This window comes from Histoplasma capsulatum, genomic scaffold, assembly GCF_000149585.1.
Source record: "Histoplasma capsulatum NAm1 scaffold_1 genomic scaffold, whole genome shotgun sequence".
Lineage (NCBI taxonomy): Eukaryota > Fungi > Ascomycota > Eurotiomycetes > Onygenales > Ajellomycetaceae > Histoplasma > Histoplasma mississippiense.
Genome location: NW_001813982.1, coordinates 6,243,660 through 6,255,690, shown reverse-complemented (window position 1 = coordinate 6,255,690; position 12,031 = coordinate 6,243,660). Strand labels below are relative to the sequence as shown.

Sequence of the window (12,031 nt, the reverse complement as noted above, 5' to 3'; positions counted from 1 at the left end):
GACGATTTCATGGGATTATGTCGAGATATTCTCCTACGATTGCCAGCTGCTGGTGAACCTCCTACCTTGGATGGGAAGACCCCTACGAATAACGCCCAAGATTCCAATAAGAAGGATAAAAAGGATAAGGAGAAGGAGAAGGTCTCTGAGGACAAGGACAAGAATTCTGCCAAGCCGGAGAAGAAAGGTAATAACGCTGCCAAAACGTGTTATCATTGCCAAAAGGTTGGCCACGTTCAAACAGATTGCTGGTCGAAATTTCCCGAAAAACGCCCTACTAGCCGCGGCGGAGGTAAGGATAAAGATAAGGATGGTACAGGCCCTGCGCCGGTTCATAATGTCGTTGAGCAAGTATTCCATACGACAGAGAAGGTTTATTCTACTGGCCAAACTGGCAAAGATACCTGGGTCCTGGACTCCGGATCAGGAGCTCACGCTACGCCTTGCAAAGATCTCATATCGATAGTGCCGCAGAAGGTTAATGTCATATTGGAGATGGCCGACGGATCGACGGCTCCTGCAACGGCTATAGGGAAGGTGGATATACCAGTAGAAGGAGCGAATCTGCCGCTGCAGGACGTCCGCTACGTCCCCAAATTGGAGGTTAATCTTATGAGTTTTGGAAAGCTCGTACGCCAGGGCTATACTTATAAGCAACTAACCTACGGGAACACTCATTCGATCTTGCTAACCTCTCCTGACAAGATGTTCAGTTTCACTGCCAATTTGAGTGATAAGGACATCTACGTTCTTGAAAAACCACCAACGGTTAGGGATCTGATTCGATTCGCGATGCCTAATGGCGAATTTGAACCTGCGAATATCCTACGGCCCGCAGAGGGAAAAGAGGATCCCCTGCTGGCATTGCCCAAGAAGGATGTCAAAATTATTGAACACACAATGTTGCAATGGCACCAAAAGCTTGGCCATCTCAACCCCGCGGATATCGCTAAATTAGCGGCAGATCCACGCCTAGGAATGAGGATCAAGGGTGGCAGAGCTTTGCCATTCTGCAAGACCTGTGTACAGGCAAAAATGGCACGTCCAACATTCGCACCGATGACGAGGACTGTCAAACCCGCGATGAGATTCTTCGTGGACCTTGCGGGTGGCGGTCGTACGCTATATGATGAAGCCAACCTCCCTACTCAGGGGGGAGCTAATTATTGGATGGGCATTACGGATGACGCCACACGCTACAGGTGGATTATCCTTATGATGTCAAAGGGTGAGGCCACTGCGCGCTTGATGATCTTTATCGACGGAATTGAAGCAACTACTCAACGTCGGATTGGAACCTTACACTGGGATGGCGGAGGCGAATTTAAGAGCGACGAATTGAAGACCTACTGCCAGCGAAAAGGAATTGCATACGAGATCACTACGCCTGACACGCCGCAGTCCAACGGCCCTGCGGAACGTGCCAATCGTATTGTAGGTGAGAAGACCAGGAGCTTGCTGTTCGATAGCGGGCTCGCGAGGGAGCTTTGGGGTGAAGCTATCCAAGCCGCGGTCATGATGATCAACACGTCCCCAACGTCAACGAAGATTTACGGATGCCAGGGGGGGACCCCATTATCCCCTTTTGAAGCTTGGACGGGAGTTCAACCATCTGCTCATTGGATACGCAGATGGGGTTGCAAGGTGTATAAGAAGGACCTGAAGGTTACCAATAAGCTCGCGGATAGAACTGACGGCAAGGAATGGCGGTTAGTTGGCTACCAAGGATTGCACCAATATCGTATCTGGGATCCTGCGACCCGTAAGCTTGAGATAGCAAAGGATGTCGAAGAGGATAAGCTCTACTTAGGGATGGAAGTCAAACGCCAAAAGAATGGAGATTTAGCGGTCACGCAGAGCCGTTATATCGACGAGATCCTCGAAGATTTTGGAATGGATAAGGTCAATCCGGCAGGGACCCCTATGGCGGCGGGTATACGGCTCGAATTCTCCCCTGACGAAGACGGAGGTCTAGATGACGAATTTACCCATACAAGATACCGTCAAGGACTGGGTTCGTTGCAATATTTGGTTACGAGTAGCAGACCTGACCTAGCGTTCGCGGTCAACTACTTATCAAGGTTCAATTCTCGTCCGAATAAGGATTGCTGGGCGGCGTTCAAGCACGTCCTACGCTACGTCAAGAAAACGAAGAAGATGGGTATCCTATATAGAAAGGAGATAGGGAAGGACGGGTTAAATCCTGTTGCTTATTGTGATTCGGATTGGGCGGGCGCGGACCCCCAATTCAAATCGACATCCGGCTACGTTATAATGATTAACGGGTCCCCTATTTCATGGCGTTCGCAGCGTCAAACCTCCACTGCGAAATCGACCACGGAGGCCGAATATATTGCTGCCAGCGAGGCTGCGTGCGAATTGGTCTGGCTCAATGACATGCTGTATGACGCCGGATTACTGGAAGGAAAGGGAAAGATCTGCTCAAATCTGCAGGTTGACAATAAAGGTGCCATCGATCTTGCGAAGGGGGAGTCCCTAACCAGACGATCAAGGCATATAGAGATCCGCTACCATATCCTTCGAGAACTTGTTGAAAAGGATGAGATAGAGCTCCTCCACGTTGGTTCTACTGCCAATAAAGCGGACGGATTTACGAAGCCTTTGGCGAAGCCCGCATTCGTTGATTTCGTTGAGAAGTTAGGATTGGCGGAGATTAATTGATTTTTTTTGCGGCCCAGGATGGGTGTAAGGGGAATACGGGGATGGATGGTCATTTGCGTGTTTCTTTTGATTTTTTACGGTTATGACCCGTACGGGCACCTTCCCTAATCGGGTAATCAGGGTCCGAATCGTGTAATTAATTATTATTGCGGATTTGGATGATTTGGCCGGGCAGGCGTGGATCGGGTGTTTTGAACTCGGCGGCGCCGTAGCATGGGGGGGTGTAGGTGGATACTACGGCTACCCTAGATCACGTGCTTCCCAATCTTATTTAGTTGTTGCTCGGCTAGTTAGTTTAATACATAACTAACAACGTTCATTCTATGATAAGCCACCTCCCTACTATTGATTTTGTCAGGTAAACAGCGCATGCCAGGAGTTCCCTTCTAGATTAGTACCAAGCATCTTCTGTATGCTAATTCAATTCAACAATCTGATTAGGCTCAGCTCCAGATCTTGAACCTTAGTACTCTGTAGTCACTTGCATATATGTGGATTTTTAGGCTGTGTTGTATAAACATTTAAATTTCTTGTTCCTCTGTTGCTATATGTTTGATGTCTTCATCTCAACTACCTTAACCACAACAAAACCGTCAACATTTCAAATAAAAATAGATTAAAAATTTGCTGCATGCCACACTGTGTGTATATTATTCTATTAAAAGGAATTACAGATCTAAAAAGAGTCTTAGTCTACACCCTGTATACAAGTACAATACCAGCAAGAGAAACGACACGAGAGGTTGATATCAACATATACTGTGGGGTCGTGTACTGACGCCGTGAACTACCGCGGCATGTTTCCGCAGGTCCATCTCACAGAGGAGTGCGAGGTCGCAGGGGGTGCACCGACGATCATTGAGATGCGCTGTCCGGAAGTGCCGGATGACCCCTACATGTTGAACGTACATTTTCCCACACTGAAAGCATGCCAGCGGATCCGGCGCAGACCCACTGTGAAGGTTCTCAACCGCCCGACACTTCTTCTCCCCAGAGGGAGGAGCTGGGCAACCCTCCTGCCTGATCTTCTTCTGGAGTGGGATATTCTCGCTGTGAGGATCCGTTGGCGGGATCGCCCGTTTCGGCCGCCCTCGCAGTGGACCGCCCTCAAAGAAGCCACAGTACTGTCTCACGGCCTCAACTGCCTCATTCCGTCGTCGCCACTCGTCTTCCAGGGAGTCTGAGGTGAGCCAGGTCAGAAGCTTCTCCAGGAGGTGGATCTGTGCCGGTGGCATCTCAAACTCCGTCCGCAGCACCTCCCGAGCACCCTCGTCGTCAACCGCCGACCCAGACCCCGACAGCTGGCGTTCAATATCGACCACCGCCTGGTTCCGGCTGAACTCCCAGCGCAGCTTGTGTATTAGCTTGTCCTGCAGCCTCCGTCGGGTGTTGCTGACCTCCCGCTGTCGCTCTTGCAGCAATGGCACCAGTGCAGCATCCCGCGTGCGCATGTAGAGGTCGATCAAGTCCTCCCGAATACGGATGGGCCGCCTGCAGCTCAGAGTCCTCTTCCACGGAGGCCCTCTCGACATCGGTCAGGTGCCGGGGCCGGCGCCTGTCGATCCATCAGCTCATTCGAGTCAACACTTGTGAGAACACCTCATCCGGTTTGAGACCACACATGATCTCTTGCAGGCCGGTGTGGCGTCGCGTACGGTAATAGGCGACGAAGGTGCGGTTGGTAGCGTGGTTCATGATCACATTCTTCTGCGAATCACTGACAAATCCTGGTCATCGGCTCCCACGTCAGCACCTTCTCCTCTTCCCTGGGTATACATTCTGAGGGGACAAGAAGGCCGCTACTCACCACTCTCATCAAGCAGCTTGCCCCCGCCGTAGCGGAACTGATGGGAGAAGAACGTGTTGAGAAATCCGTGGATCTCACTCACGCTCTTCAACTGGGAATCTAGCGTGCTCGCACTCATAGGCGTATCACATAGGATGCGAACCTGCCCATCCTGGACATCAACCTTGCAGAAGATGTACCAGTTATCCATTTCCCACTTCAGCGGCAATGGCATCTCCTGACAGCCACCCGCGGGGACCAGCTTTTGGACGTCCTCCATCGTCTGGAGGCTAGAGTTCTCGAACGCCTCAGCATGGAACAGGAAACCGAAAAGGAAGATGTGTGGGCTGAAGAGAAGCGAGACATCGAAGATAATCTCCGGCAATACAAATGTGTTGCTGTGCCCACCGTTAGCATTGAAGAGATGGTCCAACTGGAGATGACACGCTCGTGCAGAGCGGTGCTTGATCACATACAGTTTCCCCATCCCAAGATTTCGCTTGATAAATTCCGGCCTGAAGTCAACCGTCGGCACCGGCGGTCCCCCGTGCGGATCCCTCTGCACGGACAGGAGCAGATCCTTGTATCGGAGGTTCAGGATAGCACTCTCCTGGTTCACAGTGAACAGACCCAGCATGTTATAGAAGCACAGCAGGAGCCGTTGCAGTCCCAGGTGGAATCACTTCTCCCATGTCCGGAGGATTGTCTGGTTGAAGGAACCATATCCTCAATGTAGACGGGGATGTTCTCGCGTGGCTGATTGTCGAGACCGTGCTTGTCGGCCAGAGACTGCATGCCCTATCAGCGGAGACGTCAGTACCACATGGAGACGCAGGAGGGTGTCGTGTGAACGCACTCGCCGAACATCTTCACTCATCTTCTCACTGATTCCGTTTCCTGTCACTTTCCTGTAGTAGCCTTGAAAATACTTCCAGTCACTCTTGAGGGAGCTTGTCTTCTTGGTGCCTTTGAGTTTGCGGCCCCCCTTCCCACGTTCCAGCTTCCCAAGGACCCAGTTCCAGAACCGGTGCAGGTCCTTCGCGGACGCCCGCTGGAGGGCCTCCTCCGCATCAAACCATTGCGGATCGACAGCTGGCTCGGATGCCTTCGCTGCGCAATATCTTCCCGGTGTGAGTGCCGAACACAATACGCAGTCCTCAACAATGCATGGAGCACTCACCGCTGCCAACGATCCCTCGCCGGCAACTTGAGTTTTTTAGTCTGCTTGGAACCGCCATAGTCGGACGGAACGTCCGACAGATCCTCATCCGTGTCATCCAGAGGGTCCTCGTAGAGGCTCTGACGGAGAGGGGTAACGTTCGACCCCTTCGTGCCGTGCATTGGTGCGGGTGTTGGTCCGGAATCACAGTGTTGTGGTCTCTCGTGTTCGTTGCCGGCGCGAGGGGGACTCGTGTTTCGGTCAGTCAAACTCGGTCTCGTGCTCACAGTCAGGTTCGCTACGCGCATCCGCGGCAAACGACTCCTCAGCAGTATGGAGCGGCAGGGGTCACGATGGTAGGAGTGAGAAGGGGATAGAGAGAGAGAGAGAGACGCCGTCCGTGGAGCGGAGGGCGACTGAGCACAGAAGGGGTGTAGAGGAGTGTATATTATCCTCTCATGTCTGGAGAACGGGAGAGTGGACCGAGCTGGAGAGGGACGGCGGACATTATGTAGAGCCATGGTGGCTGGCGGGTGGGCTGGGTGATGAGTGAAGGCTGTGAGCAATCAAGCTGGAGCTGTTTCTGGTGGCCTTGTTGCAGAAAGTCGTGGCGCGCCCGCGAAAGGGGGAGTGGTGATCACGTGATCGTGTGGTCAGTGCGTGGAGGTTGGGCCGTGGGGCCGTGGGCGGAGCGCGCTGCATCGGAGCCACGGGAAACGGTCGTAAGGGCCACGGAACAGAGCTGCCCCAATGCAAATCGAAATTCTTAGAGAGTTTCTTTATGAATAATACAAATGCTGCAATGGATGAATTGTTAATGTAAATAAACTCTTTATTCAGTAATTCATTAAGTGTTTTTTTATGAGACAAAAAGTTTATTATATAATATGCTGTAAAAAAAACTTTAAAATGAATGCAGATTTTTACTATTTTTTTGGATGAGTTTGATTGTATAATTTATACTGTGTTCTCAGTGAGAAGAGAGTTTTTCAATTGTTTTTTCATCAAACACATTTGTGTAATTTTTATATGATTCAGAGAGTTCTTTACAGAGTGTTTTAAAATTCTTAAATTCTAACTTCTTTAATATTTTTTTGATATCTGTCATGCTAGCAGTGAATATCTGAACATCTTTTTTTTCATGTATTTAATATATTAATAGCTTGAATGCTTGTAATACACTTGCTTATCACTTATCACCTGCTTATGTACTCGCTTATCATTTCCTTATATCTTTGTTTATTATTGCCTTTTATTATGTTCTCGCTACCACTATTTCTTTATGTGTAGATATACATCTGCATGTACTCCGCACATTTTCTTTTCTCTTTTTTTCCTTTCTTAGCAATTAGCTACTATTATTCTTCTACTATCATTGCTATTTATTATATTAATATACACTGCTTACTATCTTCTACTATTTACTCTTCACACTGTTATCACCCCTCACAGAATCAGATGATTTCAAATTGAAAAATGATTGAAAAAATTAATGAAGTAAATCATCAATCAATTAAAGAACTGCACATTCACAAATGTCAAGTCAGCTGTTAATCAATCAGAAGGGGTCTTAGCTGCACATTCATCAGAATACATACACTCTGAGCCTGAAAGGTACATATGGAATCACCAACCATCCCAAAGCGGAAGGCCACCCCCCGAAATTTCTTGGCACTACTCCTGAGCCAGCCATCTGAGTTCCTGGGGCGAAAAGTTGCTGGAACCCAGCTTCAGTAAATATTTCTTTCGACACGATTACCAATTACTGACATGGTACAAATATGGCAACCTCCAAATCGGAAATAATAGGTTCCTATCCTATTGGCAACCGACTAGAAAAGTTTCGTGACTTACACGCCGCGTGTTCACTACGACATGACCCTAATGGACTGACCACAGGCGATGAAAACGAGAGTGAAGACGACATAAAAACTCAGCTTTTTGAACTTTTACTGACAATACAAACTCACCCAGCTTGCCGTTTATTATCGTCTGAGGGAAGGCTTGGTCCACTTTATACTTGCCTTCCGAGATTGAATGTGGCAATAGCTTCCAGCTTTGAGATCGAGTGCCTCCTACCCCTTCTAAAGGCAATCCGCGATGGGGAGCCCGACGAGATTATATGGGACAAGGTGTACGACGCCGTCACCGAATCAACACCTCCTCCCCGACCTGTCCCCTCCTTCCAGCAAACACCCTGGAGATATAATACGAGTAGCATCGTAAACTCGAGCGAGCATCGAAAATATTTTGATCCAGCATTGAAGGAGGAGCTCGGTAACCTATACGTGGATGTACCGGGGTTCTACGAGGCGTTTTTTCCAAGGATCGAGTCGCTGGAATCGACCGCCCGGGTGATACTCGAAAGATGTTCGGAAGGGGAGGATCCTCTATACCGCGAGGGGGTCGGCTGGAGAGAATGGGCCAGAGGGCGCGAAGGAGCGAGACGTGCTGGATTGGCTCCAGGGGATAATTGAAGAATTCATTCACCTGTTCGGAGAACATGACCCCGACCGGAATATCCAGAGACGACCTCTCGCACAGCCCAACAAACCCATCAGAGGCTCTACGGCGGAACGGAAACTGGATATTGGCTTTGTGGATGATTCAAATGCCAACAAGGATGCGAAATGTGAGTGGTCTCAGATACTAGTTCCAGGGGAACTGAAGAACGACCCCAAGTACGACAAGCAATCTCACGCCTGGCTCGATCTGGGACGGTATGTCAGAGAAGTGATAACCGCCCAGGACCATCGCTGTTTTGTTCACGGCTTCACCCTATGCGGACCAAACATGAGGCTTTGGCTCTTTCACCGTCTGGGCGGGATAGCTTCCGAGCAATTTAATATCAATAATCAGGGCCTTCACTTTGCTTCGGTTATTCTCGGGTATCTCCTGATGACCGAAGAGCAGCTTGGATTCGATCCAACCATTATCACCGGCGACGATGGCCTGCGCTATATAAAAATAAATCGGAATGGCGAAGAGGAGCGGCTGGTCATCGACGAGGTGATCACACGGCGAGCGTGCGTGGCCGGGCGGGCAACAACCTGCTGGAAAGCGCACCGGGATGGAGATGAATCGAAGACTCCTGTTGTTATCAAAGATTCGTGGCAATATCCGGAGCGTGGTGAGGAGGGAGAACTGCTTCGAGAGGCGCTCGAGAAAGATGTTGTTAATGTGGCAAGATACTACCACCACGAGACCGTTCGTGCGGGGGATGGTGAAGACGATATACATACCGGTGTTTGGAAGGGGCTGGATATTACAAAAGCATCAAATTACAGGTCGAATCAATCGAGGCCGCTTTTGAGTAGGAGTGGTTCTCGTACGGCACGAAAGGATGGCACAAGCAGCCGGAAGCGATCCTCTACTTCCATCGAACCTTCATTACCACCCAGCAAGCGGCAGTCAGTATCACCGATAAAAAGAAATATAAACGAAGCGATACCAAATCGCGTTCACCGCCGCATTGTTGTCGAAGATTATGGCAAACCAATATCCAAGTCCAGTTCCAGGGTTGTCTTGCTTCAGGCTCTGGAGGGTTGCATCGAAGGATACATGTCCTTGTATGAAAAGGCGGGCTTGATTCAGTCTGATATTTCCCCCAACAATTTGATGATAAATGAGGGAGGCAGCGACGGTACCTGTCGTTCATTCCTTATAGATCTTGACCTTGCCATCCGGCGAGATCGAGAGGAATCTAGCGGGGCGAGAGGAAAGACGGGCACCCGGGCTTTCATGTCTATTGGCGTTCTCCTTGGGGAAGGGCATTCATTCATGCACGATCTCGAGTCCTTCTTCTGGGTGCTCTTCTGGATCTGTGTTCACTACGAGGGACCGGATAAAGCAAAAGTTGACGAGGATTTTGAGAAGTGGAACTTTTTGGATATGGAGGAGTTGGCGAAGCTAAAGAAGGGTGAGATAGGTGATGAACAAGATTTTAATTCATCGGCGAAGAAAAGGTTCACATCGTATTATCAGCCGCTTGTTCCTTGGGTTAATCGGTTACGGAAGGAGGTCTTTCCGGATGGTAAGCGATGGAAAAAGGAAGATCGAGAACTACCTGAAAGAATGAAGGAGATTCTCCGAGAGGCATGTGCCGACCCCAAAGTTTAGTAATTTCTGTTTCATGCTTTTTATGTGCTATATATCCCTTGTGCTTCTCTTCGCTACTATAATATTTCTTAGATCTCTTAAATATATCAATTATTGGTCTGATCCAGAGCTGAACCTCATCGAAATCGATGCGGCCCTCCGAGTTGGCATGTAGGGCCCATATCTACATAGAGCAACATAATGGATAGTCCAGAGTAAGTTCTCTGTTCATCTGGTCTAAGGCCGGAGCCACCCTATATCACATGGTAAAACCAGCCAGCCCCAAGTGGCGAGCCTGCGTGCTCGTATCGCTATGCTACGGGGGTGTGGTCAGGCATCTCATGGACTGTGAGCAGAAAAGACGTCTCCAATCGAATTATCACCCGCTACAATCGACTAGAACTCGTACTACGGGAGGCCATGAGAGGAGCACTTCTTGTCTACAGAACAACACGTACACCAGTTGTTCACCATGAGCTAGGGATTCCTCCAGTGAGACTAGGATGAGATTATGTCACTCAAGCTTCGGTCCCTTTCTACGTGATCGAGATTCGGAGACATGCGAGATAACGAATCTAGCCACTCAAAGTAGTAGACTTTCCAGCGCACAAAATAACAATCCCTAGGACGAGTTGTGCTCTTCCGTTCCACGCAGTATATGTGCTGATACGATGGAGCCCCCCCAACCAGCCGGCTCATCGGTCAAAACTCCAACATGTCCCCCAATCACTTCCTGAACCCTCAAATTGACACGACACAACCCGATAGCCATCTGGAATAGTACCGAGGAATTCAACCCCGCAAGCATTGAATGGAGGGCCATGTGCCATTTATCCTCTGTACGCAGGAGAAAAATGATTATCAATTGGCAGGATCCGCTCGCAAACTTGATTGATATCTCAACTGCGGAGAAGTCAGCAATAGCAAGAATAAAAGAGTCCAGGGTCATTTGCCTCTAGAGACATCTGAGGGAGGAAAACCTCCATCATTATCAGTTACACACCCCTGAATACTGGAATAACTGGCCCCTGGCTGTGCTCCATGACTATCTATTAAACTGTTAGTCAGAGTATAGTCAGGATATTGGATATGCTTGCCCTCTTGTGCCTCCGAACACACGCCTCCTCCCCCAGCATCTCGAGCACCTGTCATGGGTTGCGGGCGACTACCTTCATTCAACGCCCTTTCCGCCGAGGCTTTGGGACGATGTGGTCTCGGTTTTGAAAAACCGTCGAGGGGACTGAGAGGTTTCATTCTTGAGTGAAGGGTTGTTCCGCTGGCCATACGATTTCTAGTCACTATTCTCGAGATTGATACAAGTATATCTGGCGCAAGTGAGAAATGATCTGAAAAGAGAGAAACTTCACATATACCGCGAATTATATGTGATATATGGGCAAAAGCTGAAGATGAAAGAGTAGAGAAGAATGCATATTTGAATCTATCGATTCCCTTCTAATTCTTTGTGGAAATCGCAGAGGGTGCACTATAGACCATTAGCATAGCATCATGACCCCCAGATACAAAGTCCTACTTTCCTTCAAGGCCAGTGGAACTAGGCCTTAGATCAATTTGAACATCCAGGAAATAGAGCTGACTTGTTCTAGATGTATCATAAGCCACCTCCAATCTCTCAGAGCCACAGACACCCCACACTGCTGCACATACATTGAATGCAACATTAGCCAGCATGCGAAATTCTGAAGCATGGATTGAATTGCATGTATAACATTTTTCTGTCCCAATATAATCTCTCTTATCTCTAGTCAGTAATGTCTATTATATAATGGCATTATTGATTCTGCGCAAGCTGTACCGGAGATGTGATTGGGAACTCTTATAAGGCAGTGAAGTATAAAGATATGCCTTTGAGCCTGCTTTTCTGACTGACCTCTGCTTCAATTCCTTCACAGATAGTCTTCTCTTTCTCTTCTTTCATGAATTCAAACATTCAGAGTTATTCTTCAGCAGTGAAATTTTGCCTGCTCTGTCAGAGATGTAGAGAAGCAGAATGAACAAGTCACTCTCATTAATGAATGTCAAAGTGTCTATCAATACATTCATCTTGTCGGAAATCTGATCACATTCGCCCGATATAAACCAATCCATCCACCAGATCATCACCCATTTTTCACTGTCCAATATTATCTATCACTGCCAATCAACCTACCTACCATTATTAGTTCAAAATAGGACTAGAGCATAAATACACTAAACTTCTTTTGATAGGTAACAATTTTTGATAACACTCATAGCATTATATAGGATAAATCATGTCCCATTAATGAGATCAGAATCAGTAAGAA

General features: G+C 48.5%; 3 protein-coding genes across 3 annotated transcripts; 2 read left to right on the top strand and 1 right to left on the bottom strand.

The window, feature by feature from the left end:
• Positions 1–9: 9 nt before the first annotated feature.
• Positions 10–2,682, top strand: HCAG_01801 (predicted protein; the record flags this gene model as incomplete). The annotated part of the gene is made up of 2 exons (XM_001544704.1): positions 10–292; positions 368–2,682. 2 exons carry the CDS (start codon positions 10–12, stop codon positions 2,680–2,682), a joined length of 2,598 nt encoding a protein of 865 aa, XP_001544754.1.
• A 749-nt stretch (positions 2,683–3,431) lies between these two features.
• On the bottom strand, positions 3,432–6,148 carry HCAG_01800 (predicted protein; the record flags this gene model as incomplete). The annotated part of the gene is made up of 7 exons (XM_001544703.1): positions 3,432–4,190; positions 4,282–4,409; positions 4,490–4,866; positions 4,945–5,027; positions 5,099–5,266; positions 5,325–5,589; positions 5,649–6,148. 7 exons carry the CDS (start codon positions 6,146–6,148, stop codon positions 3,432–3,434), a joined length of 2,280 nt encoding a protein of 759 aa, XP_001544753.1.
• Positions 6,149–7,408: 1,260 nt separating this feature from the next.
• On the top strand, positions 7,409–9,746 carry HCAG_01799 (predicted protein; the record flags this gene model as incomplete). Its single annotated transcript, XM_001544702.1, has 3 exons — positions 7,409–7,541; positions 7,677–8,032; positions 8,154–9,746. 3 exons carry the CDS (start codon positions 7,409–7,411, stop codon positions 9,744–9,746), a joined length of 2,082 nt encoding a protein of 693 aa, XP_001544752.1.
• Positions 9,747–12,031: the final 2,285 nt, after the last annotated feature.